Source organism: Pteronotus mesoamericanus, unplaced genomic scaffold (genome assembly GCF_021234165.1).
Source record: "Pteronotus mesoamericanus isolate MK-2021 breed Mesoamerican mustached bat unplaced genomic scaffold, CSHL_Meso_final scaffold_371, whole genome shotgun sequence".
Taxonomy (NCBI): Eukaryota; Metazoa; Chordata; class Mammalia; order Chiroptera; family Mormoopidae; genus Pteronotus; species Pteronotus mesoamericanus.
The window spans coordinates 3,655,800-3,676,133 of NW_026555314.1; the positions used below are offsets into that span (position 1 = coordinate 3,655,800).

Sequence of the window (20,334 nt, forward strand, 5' to 3'; positions counted from 1 at the left end):
CCTGGGGAAGCCGCACACCTATCTGTGACCCCAGATATCCAGGAGTGAAGACTCTGGCAGGGAATCTCAGCATGCATGCAAAGCGACTAGGCCAAGGTTGGACCCTTATGGCCTCGGCTAGGCCGCTAGGCTATGGCTAGATTGCCACGGGCTTCCCTAGGCCGGAGCTGGTTCCCAAGGAAACCAGTCTGAACCAGGAATCATGGGAGGAGTTAGGGCAGCGATGGAGTGGTGGGCGGGTGGTGGCGGGATAGGCAGCCAGCACGAAGGCTCCCGGAAAAGGCCATCTCTCTGGCCGGGGCTAGACTTGGAGGCCAGCCGGCTTTTGGAGGGCTCTTCTCCCCACTCTAGGGGGCTGCGTAGAGTGGCCTGCACATAGAGATGTCTTCCCTGTGAGTGTTCTGCTGGGGCGCCTGCTCTGGCCCTCCTGCCTTCCTCCCATTGTGATGTCCAGAGGCTGGGCCCGCTTCTCGGAGGAAGCCCTGCTCCGCGGCCCTCGAGTGCTCATCATGCTGGAAGCCCAGCCGCTCTCTGGCACTCAGTGTCCTCAGGAAAGCCAGGCCCAGTGAGAGCACAGGGCAGGCGCACAAGGCCATCTGGCGAGGATCCCCACATCATCCCCATCCTTGAGGCCTAATCTCATTACCTGGGGACCCAGCAGGACTTGTTTCCTCAAGGCCTGCACCATTGAACACATCTTCAGATCACCTCCCCGGAAACCCAATTTCTTCCACAGTCAAAAAGGACAGTCTCTAATGTGAAGTCCCCAAAATGAAAAAGGGAGCGAGGAGCGGAGCCCTCCCTCGGAGACCCGTGGAGTCGTTTTAATAACGTTCCCGTTGTGCTGAGAGCCAGCAGTGCCGAGCGTAATCTATTCAAATGCACAGGAGAACCTCACTTTGGAAAATTAGGAATCTGCATTAAAAAAATTCCCAAGCCCCGGCCCTTCTTTATAATAAATTAGAATTTTTTTTCCAAGGCAAATTCTTAACTTGGCAATTTCATTTTTGAAGTTTGGGGAATAAAGTTATTAAAAATGAGGAGGCTCTTTTTCCTCCTCCCGCTTCAGCAGAGGAACAGTAATGGCTCTGGCCCTGCGCGGGGGGCGCACCGGGCAGGATAGTGGCCGTGCCGTGCACCCTCCGCCTGTTCCCGTCCAACACGGGGAAGCTCCGTGAGCACGCGTAAGGATCCTGTGCTCAGTGTGCGCTGCAGACAGACCATGAGCTTAGAAAGCGCAAAAACAGAGGCCATGGGAAAGCTTCCTGTTACCTGCTTCCTCCTTCTGGTGCTTCCTGTTAAGGTCGGCCAGGGTCGCAGCGCCTGCCACCGTCTAACTAGAGTAGCACCTCAAGTGCAGTGCGCTGTCCTAGGCCCTTGATCCAGACGGTCCCTCCGTATTGTGTGAATTTCTGCATCTCTGCCGCAGCCTGGCCACCCGCCGCCCAGACTCTCACGACGCCCTCCTCCCATAGCCCCAGTGCGCCTCTGATCCTAACAAAACTCTTGAAGTTGTTAGGCTCCCTACTGTTGCCGCCCCTCCCAGCCAGCTTCGATCCGGTCCCTCCCAGAATCCTGCGTTCTCGTGCCCTCTCTCCGCCTCCAAACGCCCTTCTAGGTCTCCCATGTCCTGTAACATCCCACAGGCAACACTACCCACCAGGCAAAAATCTCCCCTCGGGACCTCCACCAGCAATGGCAGGAAACCCTCGGGATTTGCTAGCCTCCCCTCCCTCACCTTATCCGTACACAAAACCTCCTGCCTTCTGCACCCCGCGCCGTCTTCCTCATAGACACGTATGTGCCGCTCCACAAATATCTTCGCCCTTGGCTTATAGGAAGGCAAGTATGGTATCTGGTCTAGCTGTGCGTGTGTTCAGTCTTCAGTCCTTCTCTGTCCGCTCACCCCCAGCACGGCAGGGCCTGAGTGTTAGACCAGAAAGCAGAAATCCTGGTGGGTGCTGGTCTCACCCGCTAGGCACAGCCCTTCTGAAGGAGGGCACTCAGTTAACAGTTTAGGAACAAACTGACATGTAGGTACTTATGTAGCATGACTTGATAGTGGATGATATTGCATATTAAGAAGCTTTGGCAATTCACCGAGGATGCAGCCTCATTACTGACCAGAGGGAGGCGGGACTGGCAGTCAGAACTTTCAGCTCAGGGCCAGGTGGGAAGCTCACGTCCGAAGGAAGTCAAGCATTTCCTTGGGACCCTTTGGCAAAAGCAGTGTCCCTCCATCCCCTCCTGTCCTCCTGCAGCCCGCGGAGCGGGGAGGATGGTGTTCAGGAACCCTTGAAACTGAGCTTGGGGATCTGGGGTCAAGGTGAGGCTATCTTACCTTTCCTGTCAGGGAAGCTAAGCTGGGCCCGCCCTGTCAGGGAGGCCAGACCTCTCTGTCCCTCCCACTCCCTGCTCCATTGCCACCTGGGCAGGGCCAGGCCAGCGGACACCCCGGGAAGCTGGACCTTTGATCAGTCATCAGGGTTCCCATGCTGGTTTCATTCGCTGGAGGCTGAGGGGGTGGCCGGGGCCTGGCTCTGAACGGCCCCTGTCCAGGCTTCGCAGCTGTGATGGCAGAAGCTGGTTCAGATGTTTTCACACTTTACACGCCTCTCATCTCTTTAAGGGCTGGAGCCCCTGCCTTGCAGGGCGCTCTGCTCGGCTGCCGGGGAAACTCATTCGCTTTGCAGCAGTGGAGTTAATTCAGAAGCTTTGAACGTCCCCCTAAGCCTTTTCTGTGGCTGTGATTGACGGCTCCCGTGCCCCTGGGGGCAGCGCCCCCGGGACCATCTGGGCGACCTGCCTGCCCTTGCTTTGACTCATCCAGGCAAACTCCAAACGGGCTCTTCTCTTTCCTTTTTATTTTCTACTAGGTCTTTCTTCTCTTTGTGCACCTTGACCTCTCTCCCTGGCTGCTTAGGGCACCAAGGTCTTTCAACTGGACAGGTCCCTGAACTCCAACTCACTCTAGCCCTGGAGTCCTCGGGTGTAAAAGGCAAAGCAGTGTCAGGTCCCCCTGTGGGTCCCTTACGCCCCCACTTAGGAGAGGGCGGGCCAGCGCCAAGGCTTGTGAACAAACTGCCACTTTAATGGCCTCATCCAGGTTTTCCATGCGATGTTACCTGAATTCTGACAGTTACCCAAAGAACAGAGGTTTTATTGTCTTATCCTCTTGCCTCCAAGCAGGACGAGTTGCCCTAAACAGCTACAAAAATAGTTAATGCCCCAGTATACAAAGCTTAAAATAAATCAGGGAGCAGGTGATCAAGTAGCCACGGGCAGAGGAGCCCTGCGGCTCGCTCTGCCTCCCTCTCCCAGGCCTTCCCGGAGCTCCCGGGTCAGCAGGGCCCAGCGAGAGGGGGAGGCGTGGGGGGCCGAGGGGGTTTGCTGTCCTTGGAGTTCATGTCTGCAGCGGGAAGAGTGGGTGACCCGATGTATGAGTAGTAGAAACCCAGGAACCCAACCGACTGCTGACGAATTGTACAAATGCCGGCGAGGGACTTCCGGGCTAGCCCTCACTTGCTCTCATCCATTCGCCGCACAGTGAGCGCCTCCTGTGGTCTTGCAGACCTGGGGGCACAAAATGAATAGCTCCTGCCCTAATGGAGTTTATAGTCCATTCGGGGCCTTAATTTCTTTATGGAGAAAAAGGGGAATGACTTCTGCCCTTCCTCCTCCTGGGATCTTTGCAAACGTGGGCATGAGAAGCGGTAGAGTGGTGTTTTGGCCTCTTTTCAAACCCATGACCCTGACACTGATTTTTTTCCTCCATCTTCTAGACGGGTCCAGTAGTCAAGGTTACACTGAACTTGAATTACTGTACTTTTTCTTAGGAGCAGAGTAGGCACATCAAATGTGTGTTCTCGCGCATTCACACACACATCGGGCGTGCGCACCCTGCAATCCTGATGTGCCCCCCACAGGGCCTCCTAGAAATCGCTGGTTCGGCACTGCCGTAAATAAGGGAGGGGCCCCTAGGAGTGGATGGCAGAGCGGGGAGCAGACAGTTCCTAGGGAAGCGTACAAAGCTGGGGTGTGACAGACTCAGGTCCAAGTCGATAGCCTTCCTGCCGTCAGCCACGCGTCAGTGATGCCCCGGAAGTGCAGGCGGGCCCTTGAACATCTTACAAGCCTCCTTTCCTAAACCGCTGCCTGCAAATCCTATTAAAATTAACCAGTTAGTTGAGACCCCCACGTCACACTGCTAGGTAGCTTTTCTGTGGCCTGTCCCTCCCGTCGGCCCTGGAACCTAAGGGTAGGTGGCCCAGGCCTGCTGTGCCACGAGCCTCTCTGAGCTAAATCGGGCTGCCAGCCCTTCCCGTGCCCGTGTTCCCGGGTGGGGTGGGTGTTTGGAGCAGCCTTTGTTGACCCGTCCCATTTAGGATCCCTGAGCCGTTTAACACATCACTCGCTCATCCCCTCATTCGGTCACTCAGTCCGTCATCTCAACACACCGGGGGCCCGCCACGAGCCAGCGTGGTGACAGGAGCAGGGACACCAGTCCACCAGGCAGGCAGCCAAGCGAGGGTCCCGCAGTGTGGCAGGCGTTACAGGGGCAACACATAGGCACACCAGGCCAGGGGCGCGGCTGCCTGGGCTGGGGGGCCTGCAGAACCAGAAAGGCTTCCTGGGAGACTCGGGGCCCCAGCCAAGTGGGAAGAGGAGCGGGCTTACAGCCGCCCAGGAGGGAGGCCGGGCGGCCTCGCGGACGCTTCCTGCAGAGGCAGCTGTGGGAGCAGAGGCCCGGGATGTAAATCTTAGGGCGTGCTCAGACAGCCCTGCACAGCGGGGTCTGCTCGGGCGCCGTGGACCTCGCCGGAGACGAGGCCGGGGTCAGGGAGCAGACCCAGGCCCGTGGCGGCGCCCTCCCCCTAGAACACCAGCCGTGTCCCATGCTGCTTCCCACCCGTTCAGGCCCTACCTCGTATTTACCAAATGGCTCCAAGCCCTGACCTCCCCCCAGGTCCTTGGCTGCTTTCCTGGTTGGGAGGAAACCAGATCTCGCTCCACCCGCTGGCCCTGGCGCTTCAGGGCGCGCTCCCTCCTGGCAAGCCCAGCACGGCCCCTAGTGGGCCAGGCCCATGCGGGGCCCCGTGTTCCGTGGCCTGGTGGGCAGGCCCTGGCCGTGGCCCTGGCCCTGGGCAGCGCGGGCCCTGCCCGGGGAGGGTGTCCGCCGAGGGGTATGTGCCAAGGAGCTGCAGGTCTAGGTTGTCCAGGGTTTGCAGAAAGGACCCTATGAGAGGTTGGTGGGTGTAAAGTTACGAAGGCAGGGCCATCTGTGGGGGAAGGGTGTATGTAGGGGACATGGAGGTGCGGGTGCTAGGGTGTCCAGGCAGAGTGTGGGGTCGGATTCACAGGGGAAGTGCCCACTGTGTGCAGTGCACCCTCATGTGTGGTCTCCTGTCGCTCTGGGAGGAGCTGTTAGCAGCTCCATTTCCACCTGACAAGAACCTAAAGCTCAGAGGAGCTGAGTCCCTTGCTGACATAGCTAATGACGGGTGTCACCTGCCACAACACCTCGGCCCCCTCTTCCACATCCTGGGCAAGCAGGCTCCTTCATCAGGGCAGGACCCTCAGGGCAGCCCACAAGGCAGAAGCAAAAGTGGCCTGTCCGTGGGCTGCACGCTGTGTGGGTTACGTTCACGTAGCCACCTCATGTGGAGTGTCTTCTAAGTGCCGACTGCTCTGCGTACAGTGTCTCTTACACCTCCAGCAACCCTGCACCTTACGTACTATGGCACCGCTTCTATAGACAAGGGCCCCAGATAAGAAAGGTTGAGCGGCTTGCCCACGTCACGCAGATGGAGAGCCCAGTCCCCCGGTGCCCCTGCCAGCGCTTCACGCTGTGTCTGATCGTCTCTAGCTATGGGCTGGATGCCACCACGCCCTGTAAGTCCCTGTCTGCGGCTTCTCTGTTGTAGCCCGCAGCATTTGGGGTCAAGGAAGGAAGTTAGTGAAAAAGGCATCGTTCGGTAAAAAGGCCCGCCCGCCCTCCCCAGTCATCCCTATATCAACAGCTCTGGACCCTCTCAGTGTCGAACACCAGGGCGGCAAGGCTGCAACAGAAAGCAGGGAAGACAGGTCCCTGCCCTCCGGGTTCTCGGTCTAGTGGTTGAGAGAGGCAAGGAAGCAGACGGGGCTAACGCCGTGCTCGGGGCCGTGCAGCCCAGAGCTGGGGCCTGGCTGGCCCTGATGCTCAGCCGGCACCCACAGCAGGAGACGGCGGTCCCCGTGAGGCTGGCGGGAGGTGGGGAGCGCCCCGACATTTCACTAACGCGCAGACGGAGCCCCCGAAGGTCGAGTTACACATCAAAGGCTGCCGGGGCCGTGGCCGGCAGAGGCGGAACTCAGTTCTGTCTGATGCCAGTGTCTTCTGCAAACTTCCTCTCAGGGTTCTAGAAAGCCCGGTGTCGTCCTCATTCTGAGCCACCTGCTTCTGCCTCCCATGGGCAAAAGAGAGGACCTCTGAATGGCAGTTGGCAGCAGGCAGTGGTCAACCATGATCAGCCCTGGGCGCGCTGAAGGCTTGGGTTCCTCAGGCCTCAGTTCCCCCAGCTCCTCCATAGCCTCCGAAGGAGTAGCCTGGGGACACCTTCAAGTAATAAACTGCCTGAGCCTTCCTGCCTGGGCTCCACACGGGAAGCGCTGTTGCCTGAGCAGCCTGTCGCGGGTGGGAGCAGCGGGGCCGCAGGGAGGACTGGTGAGCCGGATGGGGACCCAGGAGCGCGTGCTGGGAGTGAAGCTTCATTCTGATCCCTGTGCCCTTCCTCTCCGCCCTCCTTTTCACTCGGGGTGGCCGGGGTTGGGGGGGTGGGAGATCTTCCCATTCTCCTCTTCAAAGAAAAGTAATTACCGGCACATACAATAATTCACACAGTGTGACCCAGTCAGAAAGGCCTTGGCTCTTGCCCCAACATTTGCACAAACTGTCTGTGATCTCTACAAGTTTCTTCTCCTCTGTGGGCTTTGGATTCCTCCCATGTAGAATGGGGATCACACAAGCCTATTGCACAGGATTGTCGCGGAGCACAAGAGCTTACCGAAATGTTTTATTAGCTCGTTAGAGCGCAGTGTGCCCGCCCTCCCCTGCAACTGCGCCAGGGCGACGCTTGACAGAAAAGAAGCCTCCGCGGGGCATTCCAACAGCGGCAGAAGCTGCCGAGGCAGCCGGGCAGGCGGGCCGCCTCCGAGCTTCTCCTAAGCCGCACCCTGGAGCACCCCCGGCTCATTTTCGGGGTCAGACTACACCGCCAGCCCCTCCAGATTTTGCCTCCCTGCACACATGGCTTACAACGCCCCACTCTCCCCGCTCCATTTGAGGGTGGGGGGCAGGGCCAGGAGCTTCACCTCCAGGTGTCCCAGGCCAAGACCAGTCAGGGCCCTGTAGCTCCCCGCGTAAGGCAGGCCTGGCTCCAGCTGGAGGTCAGAAGTGCGAGGCTGCAGCATCTGTGGAGGCAAGAGCATGCAGTGGCGGCCCAGGGTCCGCGCCCCAGAGACGGGCGGCCTTCCAGGGAGCGCTGCCCCCCCGCCCCGCCGCCCCATCCACCAGCCGTCGCCCTGTTCTCTTGATGGACCCTCATGGCCTCGCAGGGAGCAGGCATCACCCCTGCCTTTCACACGTGAGGAAACCAAGCCTCCAAAAGGTCAGGGAATTCACCCCAAAATGTCTAGCTAATAATTAATAGAGGAGCATCAAACCCAGGGCCTGGATCCCCTGCTCCTTCCACTCTCAGAGGCTTCTCTGATCTTCCAGAAAGTTCCTCAGACATTGTTCAAGCACGCCCCCCTCCTCTGTGTCTCATTCCCCTTGTTGAAAAGGGTCAGTCCTCTGGTCCGTGCGATGCCCCACCCACACCCTGTCCCCTGGTTGCTGCCTGTGCAGGGCTTGCAGAGTGCGCCACGGGCTCCTTGGAGCACACTGGCCTATCTTGTATTTCACCCGCAAACGGGCTGTGCAGACAGAGCTATGCCTCACTTAAGACAGAAACACATCCTGGAAATCTCGTGTTTAATAACAACCATCACTCCTCCACCTGGGGAGCACTTCAGAGTTTCTGAGGAACTTCTGCGTACGATACATCATCTAGTCCGAGCCTCCCTCCGGCTCTATGCGGTGGGCAGCGGTTATTAAAGCACATCCATGGCGTCCAAGCCTGCCAGTGTCGGAAGGGCCTTCAGCTGTCCCCTGACCCAGCCACCTTCCGCAGGGGCCCAGCGGATCAGTCCGCCTCCGCCTGGCCCAGTCAGCGTCCGGAAGACGGCTGGTCTCAGCCTTGGAGAGCTCGGAGGCTTGGGAACGGATCTGGGCTGAGCCCACTCTGTCTCACGTTGTATAGACTTACTGCGCTGTCTGTAGTTTGACCTTTGAGGCACGCAGACCAACACTGATAGAATCAACTCTCTCATTCAGATATTCAAAGGGGGCTCTCGCGTCTCTCCACCGTCCGCCTTGCCCAAGTCTCTCGCACACTTCAGGCTCCTTCCAACATTCCTCATACGACGTGGTGCAGAATCCCTTCGCCTGGTCAAGGTCCCTCTCAATGTACTTTCCGACACCTGTTTCGGCACAGGGACTGGAAGCTGTGTGCGAACTGTGCGTCTGCTAGTGCGTCCTCGGTTGGCCTTAGTTCAGGCCGGTTTTTCCATTTATTTGTTTGACAGATATTACCCTTTGGACATAATGAACCTGCTGTCAACACAAACACTGCTGCTAAACCGGGCCTCCCCTGTTCTGCACTTACACGATTGATTTTTCTTCTTGACCGAAGTGTTAGAAGTGTTAAGTTCTGACTTATTAGATGAGAACGAATCTTATTAGACTCAGCATGTTGCCAACATCTGTAAAGATCTTTTGGATCTCAGTTCCATGTCACCCATAAATTCTTTGGGCATTTCTTCAGACAGACTCTAAAATCGCTGATAGGAATACTAAAGAAGGGGGCTGAGGAGAAAGTATATAAGCCCCTCCCAGAAGCCTCTTCCAGCTGCCAGCTACCCTTTCCTCGTCCTCCTTCAGGGGAGCTGACTAATTTGCACGGCTGTCAACCCAGGCGCGTCTCTCCGTGTTTTCCCCCAGGGTATCGTGGGAGGTGCTGTGCTGAGGTCAGTTGCGCCATCCACATCCGCTGCGTCCTCCTGATCTGCCGGCTTGGCATCCGTGCTAAGTGCAGACGCGAGCTCCCTCAGCGCAGGCACTCGACCTGGGGAGCCCGGCGCCCTGCACAGCGCCGGGTACGTGGCAGGGGCTCGAGGCACATTTGAGGGAACAATCGGCTGCACTTGTGAATGAAGGAAACGGGCCCAGATCAATGTGAACATTAGCAATATTTAGCGTTTCTGATTCCACCTCCTTTCTCTGTTTCAAAAATTGGAACGTTCGTTTCTACTTTCTTCCTTATAGCATCTCTGTAATACTTGTGGACCCTAAAAGGACACCAGTTTGCTTACTGATAAGAAAACAGGAGCTTGGGAAACTTAAGGGATTTGCCCAAAGTCAAAAGCGAATGACAGGAGACAGTGGGATTCAAGCAGGTGTCTGCCGGCGTCATGGCACCGTGGCGGGCGGGCGGCCTCCTGTGCGCCGAGTTTGGGGAGGCCCCTTAGGTCAGCCGACAGCGATGAGGGTATTTCATCCCAACAAAAAGGTGATGGGGATACAGTATCATAGAGCAGATATAGTTCTTTTATAGTGTCAATCTCATTCACTATCCATCATTCATTTATTCACTTCATTGATTCAACAAATATTTACTGAGCATCTGCTAGTGCCAGGCTATTCTGAGCCCTAGGAATACTACTGTTAGTCAAGCCCTAATTGAGCTTAAATTTTAGCTGTAGGTGGGGGAGAAAATAACTCAGCACGTAGACACATAGTACATGGTCGCGCTAGGAAATAAGGCAGAGTAACGGGGTGGCAAGGGGCAGAGGGACCCTGCTTCACTCTGAGGACGTGGCTTCTGAGCAGAGACTAAATGAGCAGAACGAGACAGCCCATATCTTGGGGATGTCAGCACCAGCAATACCGCGCTGTGTCCATGCGTGCATAATACTTTTCCTCCCAGAAAGCAGGGACCTAAATCATTTGATAAATTTTCTGGCTATAAAATATGTGATTCTTTCAAGGTGCATTCATTCACTTACTCATGCATTTTTCTAAACAAATATGAAGCATCTCCTCTGTGTCAGCTGGGCGCTTGGGGTGAAGTGTGAACAGAGCTTTAGCACGGGAGGCAGGCGAGTCCACGAGCCTCGCGGCATGGCGGGGTGAGAGCAGTCACGGCGCCGTGGACAGGCTGGAGGGCGCAGCAGCTGGGGCGCGTCACCACCATGACATCTGAGGGATCCCTCTGACTAAAGAAAATATAATGCAAAAGCATTATATTCTGTAATGATGGTTATCAAAATTTTAGAGCCATTTAACCATTTCTTTAAATACAATCTTACACAGAAAGTTCAATATATATTAAAAAAAAAGTTGCTCTGATTGTAAAATAAAATAAAATAGGGCCCTAGAGGCACCTTCTAAAACATAAAACAGGATGAAAACAACTGCTCCAAATATTTGCTATGGTTAACAACAGAAGTCTGTCCGTTGTCCATTAAAACCTGCCGATCTTCAAGTGCTCGGGTAAGCCAAATTTGGAGAATTGTTCCATTTTCAGTCAAAACCATTGAAACAGTTACCTCGGGCTAGTCTTAAAGGGAATAGACCTCTGTCCAAGTGAGAACTGACTCAGCTCATTTTCCTCCTCTTCAAAGTTATCAAATCAAGCTTAACGCTGCCCAGTGCGCCCCAGATGACTCATTGGCACAGTTCACAGCGTTCATCGTTTTCGGCTTTTTTTGCTGCTGGACAGAGGCCGCCGCCTCCCTGTGCAGGAAGATTCATCCTTTCAAAGTGCTCCTGCATCACCTGGCTTTGAATGGTCCCGTATTGTTCTCTAGAACGTTCTCACTTGAAGAAAGACCTGCTTTCTCCCCACTGTAGCACACGTACACTCGCAATTCCCTTCCGCACATCTGTTCCCCACACACACGCCCCACGGGCCAAGGCGGGCCTCCCAATTCCAGCTGAGGAAGCAGCTGTCCTGGCCACGCTAACCCGCCACCCCCTCTTCCTTCTCTCTGCAGATGACGGCAACTGCCCAGACACCCTCCAAGGCCCAGGCTGTCCATATCTCCGCCCCCGCAGCTGCTGCCAGCACTCCTGTGCCCAGCGCCCCCATCGACCCCCAGGCCCAGCTGGAGGCTGACAAGCGAGCTGTGTACAGGTAGGAGATGCGTCAGCTGTGTTGAGAAGCCCTGACCAGCCTCAGGCCCGAGCTGTGAGAGATGAGCTGGCAAGCCAGTGGGGGGGCTCATCAAAGACAATGGCCAACAGCTGCTCTCCTCGCGGCCTTCCCTCTCAAATCAATCCAGAGACCTCTCAGCTGGCCACTGTGGGTTGACGCTAGCTTTCTGGAATTGTCTACGAGAGCCTGAGCACTATCTTCCGGGAGGAGCCCTTCTTCATCCCGGCTGGGGAGATGAGCCCTAATGAGCCGGAAGCCCTCAGCTCAGCAAACAGCAGCTGCCTGGGGACCCCTGCCTTGCCTCCTTGTCTTTTTGTTGCCTTTATTCCAACAAGAGCACTGAACGTCTATCGCACCCTCTAGGACTTGGTATCATGCAGGCTTTAGTATGCCTGCAAATCATGGGCAGAGCTTGTTAAAACGCATGTTTGGGGCTCCCTGCTCTGAAACGCTGAACCAGTAGGTCAAGCTCTAGGAAGAGGAATAGGAACTCGCAAGAGCAATCCTGGTGACGCTCATGCAGCTGTTCCTTGAACCACATTTTGATTCATGGTAATCTCTGGTTTTTAGCAACAGGTGTTGTGTGCAGCTGTGTAGGTTCTGGCACCTTCCCCAAATGGGCAGTTTGCTGACAGCAGGAACTCATTTCGTCTTGCCCCGTCCTGGCCCGTGCACTCAGCACGGGGCCCTGGACGGCTCAGAGCGGGGGAGGTGCTCAGGGAAAGGCCTGTTGAGGTCGGTGGCTGGGAAGAGCTGGAGTCACCTGAGAGCGGGCCTGAGGGAGGCTCCAGCAGGGGCTGAGCTCTCACTTGTCCACGGGAGCACACACCACTAGGGGAAGCGCTTGGGTCACAGCCTGTCCTGAGGCTGGAGCCTGGCTCACGCTCGCCGTGCGAGCGTAGACATACATGCGGACCGGCAAGCTCAGCCTACCTGCAGCTGTGCACCCGCTGCAGCAGGTGCTAATGGCTGCAGCGCGTGCAATGGGCCACCCTGGGTAGATAGGAAGGAGATTGATTCCTTCCTCCTCGCTCCCCCCACCCCAAATGACAGCGCCTTTATGGTGATGGTGGTGATTATTGCTGTCATTATCATTATCATCGGCATTATTTTTAGTTACTCAGGTGAGCTGAATGCCTCTAATGGCAACAGTTGGGAGTCCAGAACAGTGGGTTCTAATCCATAGATCCCGGCCCAAGGGTCCTTGCCAGGCCTGGAGGAAAAATAAATCACAGTACTCCCCGCCCCAGGGCACAGGCCTGGCCTAGCTGCCCCCAGGTACTACGCATGCTCTGTCTTGGACGCCAAAGAACACCACGATCCGGTCATAGTTCCTGTCAGAGAGGCTCTGGGGGGGGCAGGGGGGTAAGCCAGGGCCCCTGTTAGGGGACTGGGCACACCTGTCACCTCTCCCCTCCTTTCACGCCCTTTCATTGAACACTTGCTATTAACATGTGGGGGCACCATGCTGGACTGCAGGGAAAAGAGGGGAAACCTAAAACGACAACTGCACGGCTTGTCCTCCGTCTCTCCAGAAAGAGCTCGACAGAGAAGGCGTCACAGAGGAGGCAGCAGGCGAGCTCGATCCTAACAGCTAGTGAGGGGGTTCAGCAAGAGGAGCAGTGGTGCCGTGGGACCTTGCAGGCAGCGGAGAACCTGGCGTGCTCCGGGCGGGGCCAGGAGCCAGAGCCAGGAGCCAGAGCAGCTGGGTGTGGGGAGAGGAGGCTGCAGAGCCGCCTTTACGTTAACCTGTGTGGTGGGCTGGTGCTTCTGTGGGCGGTGTCAGCAGGGGAAGGAAAATGCCATAGCCTCTGGAAACTGTCTGATGGTCTGATGACTTGGGGGTACAGCCCTGATACCCCGCTTAGATCATGCTCCCTGAAGGACGGTCCATATGAGCAAGCCTGGCGCGCTTGGGAGCTAATTAGAAATGCAGAATCTCGGATCCCACTCTGGCCTAAGGGTTCGTGATCTGCCTGTAACAAGATCCCAGGCCATTCATATGCACGCTAAAGCCCTATCCTGCCCAGGCTCCTGGATGCAGCCACCTGCAGCGGCACAGTCCCGAGTCTGGAGAGACCCCCAGATTAGGGCTGTGCTAGTGCCTGCACTTTATTTTCATAACAGAGCCTCGCCAGCCGGTTCAGGATACAGCCCATGTGCGTGCCTGGCACCACGTCTGGCACAGGCCCTAGAGGTCCCCTTGTTCCCAGCAGCTCCTTGGGCTCCGTAGCCCTTCCTGGGATCCCAGGCTCCTCCCCGCCCAGGCCACACTGCAGGGGAGACGGGGCCCCCGTGGGAAGTGTCCATGAGGACATCACTTCTTCCTGTTCACCTCTCCACCCAGGCTTTCCCTTCTCCCACCAGGCTGACCGCCCCCACCCCCCACAGCCCTTGGCGGTTGCCCAGCTGAACATGGCACCCAGCCTCTCCCCCCTGCAGCCCCCGCCCGCCCTGGGGTTATCTCCCCGCCATACCTCTCCCATTAGCACCAGCTGCCCCCGCCACAGCCCTTGCGAGATGACTGGGGGGAGCTCTGCCCTCTGTCGGGTAATTTTAATTAGGTTTGCCTGCCTGGGGCAGCCTGGCTGCTCCAAAGCACTTTAGGGAGTTGGCATTTCATGTCAATAAACGTAACAAGACCCTTTTGAGTCAGATTAGTGCCCACGCTGACTTTTGGGAGTCCCCACCACAGCCCCTCCGAGAACCACGGATGAAGAGAGAGTAGGGGAGGCCCCTCCCTGCCCAGCCCCCTGCCCCTCTCAGGGTGGCAAGGGGCAGTGTGACAAAAGGGAGCGGTGCCTGTGCCCAAGGGAGCCTGCGGGGCTCCTGAGGTTTTATTTGTTTATGAGGATGTGTTAATGAAATGCACTGGTTCCTTCTGATGTGGACACTGTGTGTGTGTGTGTGTGTGTGTGTGTGTGTGTGCATGCGCGCACATGCACGCGCATGCAGAGGCAAAGGGGAGGACCCACCCGGCTTTAATTGGATAACACCAGAGCATCATCTGGGCTAATCAGCAAGGCAGCCAGGAGTCCTGCTCAGATTAATGACGGCAGCCTAATCTGAGGAAGTCGAGTGATTGGATGCACATCGTGGGTAATTGTGTTTGTGCCCAGGAACAATACTGGGAGGGGCTTCTGAGGAGGAGGCCCGGCGCAGTGGGGCCTGCAGCCTTGGACCAGCTCAGTTCTCTCCTTCCTCAGCCCCCACCTCAACTCTAGGATTTTCCCCCAAGAAGCTACAATGTAGCCTGAGCCACAGCCCCGCCCCCGCCCCCCCATCCCCACCCCGCTCTCTGTGCTGGTGGACCCACGCTGCTGGGACCCACGGTTAGGATTCCAGGAGCAGCACAGAGAAGGGGCAAGAGGGTGAGGCTAATCCAGCGTTCACTCTCCCTCCTCCCCTCCCACCTCCTTCCTTCCTCTTTGAAGTGAGTGGGTTCCCATGGAAACCGTGATGTCCTGGGGAGCAGGAGCAAGGCAGGGAGGTCGGCCTGGCCAGGTGCGAGGGGAGGAGGAGGTTGGCTTTGCTGAGACTGCTCTGAGGCTGATGCGGTGGTTCTCACCCCTAAAGCTGCAAACCTCTCTGAGAGCCCAGGAAGTGGCCCGTCCAGCGCGGAAGAAGTTGTTATTGATGGGAAATGCTGCGTGGCGGCCTGGCCACTGAGAAAGCAGCGGAGCTGTTGTGCTTTGCTTCTCCATTAACGGTGCTAGAGATGCGCGGCGAGTGGGGGTGGCTGGTAATGGCTGCTGCGCCTGGGATTGGCCCTTGAACAACACAGGGGGTTAGTCAAAAACCCGAGTACAGCTTTGACTCCCCCAAAACTTAACTACAGTCAGCCCTTCACAGCCACAGATTCAACCGACTGCAGGGAGAAAACAGTATTTTTGCTCCGTGGTTGAGGAACTCAAGTTGGGAATATAAAAATGCTGTTGGTATGTGGCCCGCACCCGGTTGAACTGCAGATTAAAAAAAGCCATGGATACAGAGAGCCATGTATTTATTGGGGGAAAAAATCTTTGTATAACTGGGCGGGTGCATTTCAAACTCCAGTTAAGAGTCAACTGCAGTTTTCCTCTGTGGCATTACTCACAATTGAATTGATTATGTTAACATTGTTTCCATTTCCCCCACTAGATCCTTAACTCCATGAGGTCAGGGACTCTGTCTGTGTAATTCATTGGTTTATCCCTAGCACCTTACGCAAGCCTTAGAGTCAGCAGCTTGGACGGTGTGCCAAATCAGTCCTTACCGAACCGACTTGTTAACTAGGCTGGGCAGTACCCATGTGCACACCATGGTTCTAGGTGGGCACACGGGCTCTTGGGGGACAGGGGAGAGGAGAGCCCTGATTTGTGGCATTTGCTGGTTTCCACGGTGTAGATTCCCCCACCGTGGCCCATTTCAAGCTGCCAGTGTGCTGCCGCCACACAGCCTTGTGAAAAGATGCACAGGTGGCTCTCACCAGCCTCAAGTACAAACCCCACACCGGTGGGCAAGTTACAGGTGCACGGTCTCTGTTTTTGAACAGCTCAGCGCATCTTGTAACCGAGTCTTTGGAATGGCTCTACTGTTTTTAGCCATGATCCTACATTCCTCAGTCTTCACTGGCCTGTCTGGCCTACCCCTGGGTCCTGAATTTGAGATGTTCTCTCTTCCTAAAATAATACTGAGAAGAACAGTGCCTCACACAGAGTGCGTGCTTTGCAAGAGCTTGCGATTGTGATTTCCTCCTTCTAGAACACACCTGAAACTGTCTCTTTTCATCCTTGTGAGTAAAGCCCCCACCATCACCCCCACCTTCTCCAAGTAGCTTCCCAGCCTCGCCTGCTTTATGCACGAACAGGTCCTTCCCGGCAGCCCCAGAAGCCCTGCCAGGCATGAAGCCATTCTCCTGCCTCTTTATTTTCTCAGCTTTCAGAATCCCGACCTTTCCTTCCCGCTCTTCCAGCTCTTCCTCTCTCTGCAACCGCAAACTCCGACCTTCTCTGCTCGCCTGTGACCTGCTCTCCCATCCTAGTTCAACACAAGGAACGTGCCCTTCTAAATCCCTGTTTATATTGTGCTTGTTCCTTTCCCATCCAGATGGGGTCCCTCTAGAACCCATGCTCATTTGGGGAGAGGTCAGAACAGGGCAGCAGCAGGCCGTGTTCGGGTCGCTCCCTAGTGACCACCCTTCTGAAGGTCACTGGAGTTCCAGGCTGGATCCGGCCAGTCCTATAGCTCGAGGCGCAGAAGCAGCGGGGCGACCGCACCAGGCAGTGGGACGAGCTCTAGAAACAGGCTCGACGCTAACCAGCTGTGTCACCTTGGGCACGTTAATCTCTCTGAGCCTCCTGTTTTCTTTTTTCAAACATTTGTTATTGTATTTTTTCCTGTCACCATTTCTCCCCCTCATCCCTTCTTCCACCTCCAACCACCCGCTTCCCTTGCAATCACCGCACCGGCGTCCACGTCCACGCGTCCTTTCTCTTTTCCGCTCGATCCCTCCGCCCCCTCACCGGTGCCCGCCGCACAGCTGTCAGCCTGCTCTCTGAGTCTGAGCCTCTGTTTTATTAACCGTAAAAAGAAAATAGCAATAGCTAGACTAAAATTAGATCTTATGTGACAATGCCTGACATGCAGATCGGTGTTCGCTAGGTAGACTGGGGGGTGGGGGTCTGAGAGCGGAGGGGTGGGCGTGTGTCCCGGGGCCTCTTTGAAACATGAAGGGGTCTGGTACCTTCAGACAGGTGGGATCCAGGCTTCGGATCATGACCTTTGGCCTGAGGTTGCCTGGGTTTGCCTTCTGACTTCACAACTGGGCACTAACCCTTCCTGGGCCTCATTTCCTTATCTATAAAATAGAGCTAGAAATAGTGCTGTCTCTTCATCAGGTTCGTCATGAACATTAAATGAGGTGATGCTATAAAGAGCTTGGTAAAGAATCTGACATGCAGCCCTGGTTGGGTGGCTCAGTTGGTTGGAGCGTCGTCCTGTACACCAAAAGGCTGCGGATTCGATTCCCGGTCAGGGCACATACCTAGGTTATGGGTTTGATCCCCGGTTGGGGAATGTACAGGGGGAGGAGCAACCGATCGATGTTTCTCTCTCCCTTCCTCTCTCTCTCTAAAATGAATGAACAAATCCTCTGGTGAGGGTTAGGAAAAAGAATCTGGTGCGTGGTGAGCACTCTGCAGGTGGCGGCTGCTATCAGAAGTTGGGGAAATGCAAGCAGGGCTTGGTCAGGCTAGAAAGTAAATGCTGGGAGGCGACCAGCAAGAGTCAAGACAGGAGAGGCCCCCAGACGAGTGGTCTTCACAGCGCAATCCAATGAAATGTACACTGAGCTCTGCCGTGTGTAAAGCGTGGCAGCAGGTTCCGGGGGGGGGGGGGGGGGGGGCTCTGAATAAGGAGAATTCAGTCTGAGGATGTGAGAAAGAGGACACAGAAAGTAGCTTTCGAACAAACTTGGCACACGGTGTGGGCTCAGAAAAGCTTCCGTGGAAGTGACTGCACACTGCAGACCATAGCGCAGGGTGGGAGAGTTGCACTGCTTTTCCTAAGCGGGGTGTAGCCCGAGGGAATGGTGGCCCCGCTGCCTTTCCTGGGGCGGGGCTGGCAGACGGGGTGGGAGGAACCCCTAGTTTGGGGCTGGACAGAGGGCCGGTCCTGCTGTGACAGTTCCCTGAGCAGCAGCCCGGCCAGGACCCTGGGAACTGGTCCTTCCTAATGAAGTGTCTTTGAGGGAACTCTTCCACCTTGTGACCAAAGGGTGTTCTGGCTCCAGGGAGTTGGTCCTGGAGCTTAACCCAATGCCTTCCGTGGCACTGTGCTTGGTCATTCCCGGAACGTGCTGGGCGAGGCGGCCTGAGAACGGTGTGGGGCAAGGCCAGCCAGGCCAAGCGCGAAAGTCAGGGCCGGGCGCTTCTGGACTGGGTGCTGGGAGCAGATGCTCCAGGCTGCACCCTGTCTCAGGCTTTACGGGCTGGGGGCTCTAGCAGACAGTCCTGGCTTTTTGAAGTGGGTGGATGCACTGGCACATAGAACTAACATCTCAGCCCCCATCAGTAGTCCAGGGACTCACCCTGCCGGAGCCATAATCTAGAAGGAAAACCATGTCCTGTGCCCCCACCCCCCGCACCAGGAAAAGCCTGTTCCCTGCCCTTCCTGCTGGCATCTGAAGACCCCCACCCAGCCTCTGCACATCTTGCTGCAGGCCCAGAGGCTGCCGTGGCCAGCCTGGGGGTGCGCGTGTGCAGAGGCGCTGGGTCCTGCCGCGCCCACAGCGCCCCACCTGGCCCAGGCAGAGCTGAGGAGTCCAGGGACCTGGCGAGCACAAGGCACACCAATACGAGATGCAGAAGCTGGAATCCTGATGACTTTCACCCTCATAAAGTGATATTAGGATTAAAAGACATAATCGATCTCCCTTAATCTCCTTTGGCAGGTAGAAGGCACACAGTGGGCGATGGCTTCTTTTGGAGGAGTCGCTGTGATAAGTGCTAGACGGGATCTGCCCCCGCAGTGAGGCCTCCTGCTGGTGTGCAGGGCTGGGGGGCGCAGACGGAGAGACCCCGGTGGAGGCCTGCGGGTGCCGGTGGCCCATGACTTCTCCCCGGGCCTGCCCTGAGCCCGTCTGAGTGCCGCTGTCCACGTTTCCCAGGCAGTGGTCCGTTTTGTGGTCAAGATCATCAGACGAGACTTTCCGTCCAACTTCTGGCTCTGCCCCGGGGAAAATCATTTAACCGCTTTGGAGAAGCTTTCCTCCCTGACCAGGCGGGCGTCAAGGGAGAAAACGAAAGATCTATGAAAATGTTAAAGCCCTGTCCAAACACACAGAGGATTGTTAGGAGGAAAGGTTCTTTTGGAAACTCATCGGATGAGCAGATTCTCTTGGGCTGCAGTGGCCCCATCCTCCTCGAAGGGACAGGATGCGGCAGCTCCGCCCTGAGACCCCAGGGCACACAGGACTCGAGGACAATAGAGGGAAAATGGGGGAGGAGGATGCAGTGATTCCCATAATCATCAAAACTAGTACACGGGAGGGGGAAGACCCCAAAATTTGGAGTTTGGATACCCAGATTTAAATTTCAGCTCACTCACTCATGATGAGCTTGATGTGATTATTTAACCACATGGCACCTCAGTTTGCTAATCAGTAAAATGGGAATAATAAGAATGTTGGGTGTCTAAATGCAATAAGTACACGGGAAGACACACTGTAACTTACAAAGTGCCACCCAACATGTGTGGGTATGTGTTTAGCCACTGCCAGTGACCGAGGACAATGGACAGAGCTCCCCTTTCCACACTGTCCCTTCCCCTGAGGCTCTTTCTCTTTGGGGGCAGGTGGAATCCTTGGTGGCCTGGGTGGGAGCTCTGCCTGCCCCTCACTAGCCGCCTAACCTGAGCAAAGGCACTTCTTTTCTCTGGGCCGGAGTTCCCCTTCCTCAAAATGAAGGGGTAACCAAAAACCAAGGGAAAACAAATGCTTGGAGAGAAGGGAGCCTCGTGGGGGGTCTGTAAGTTGGCGCAGCCACTGCGGAAGCCAGTGTGGACGATCCTCAACAACTTAACTCCCATGGGATCCCGCAGTTCCATTTCTGAGTGTAGTATGTCAAAGGAAACAGAAACACCAACTCAAAACGCTATTTGCAGCCTTATGTTCCTAGCATTGTTTATAGTACCCAGGACATGGGATCAACCTAGGTGTCCATCAATGGATAAATATATAAAGAAGATGTGAGATGTGTGTATATATATACACCCATATATATATATATGTATATATACACACACATATGTATGTATATATGTATATATATACACATATACACATATATGTATATATATATACACTCCCATATATATATATGTATATATGTGACTATCATTCAGCCATAAAAATGAAGTAGTCTTACCATTGCAACGGCATGGATGGACCTTAAATGCGTTACGCTAAGCTAAGTAAGTCAGAAAGAGAAAGACAAATACTGTGTGATCTCACTTACAGGTGGATTCTGAAAAAACAATGTCAAATCAAACTCATAGAAAA

At 55.7% G+C, this 20,334-nt stretch overlaps 1 protein-coding gene across 2 annotated transcripts in view; it reads left to right on the forward strand.

Annotated features, from left to right (window-relative positions):
- The window catches only part of PKNOX2 (PBX/knotted 1 homeobox 2), a 241,302-nt gene that overhangs the window by 168,579 nt on the left and 52,389 nt on the right, over window positions 1-20,334 (forward strand). For both annotated transcript variants that reach the window (XM_054592777.1, XM_054592778.1), the window contains one exon: window positions 11,134-11,273. In XM_054592777.1, the coding sequence (XP_054448752.1) occupies window positions 11,134-11,273 (140 nt within the window). The remainder of the gene's footprint in view (window positions 1-11,133; window positions 11,274-20,334) is intronic.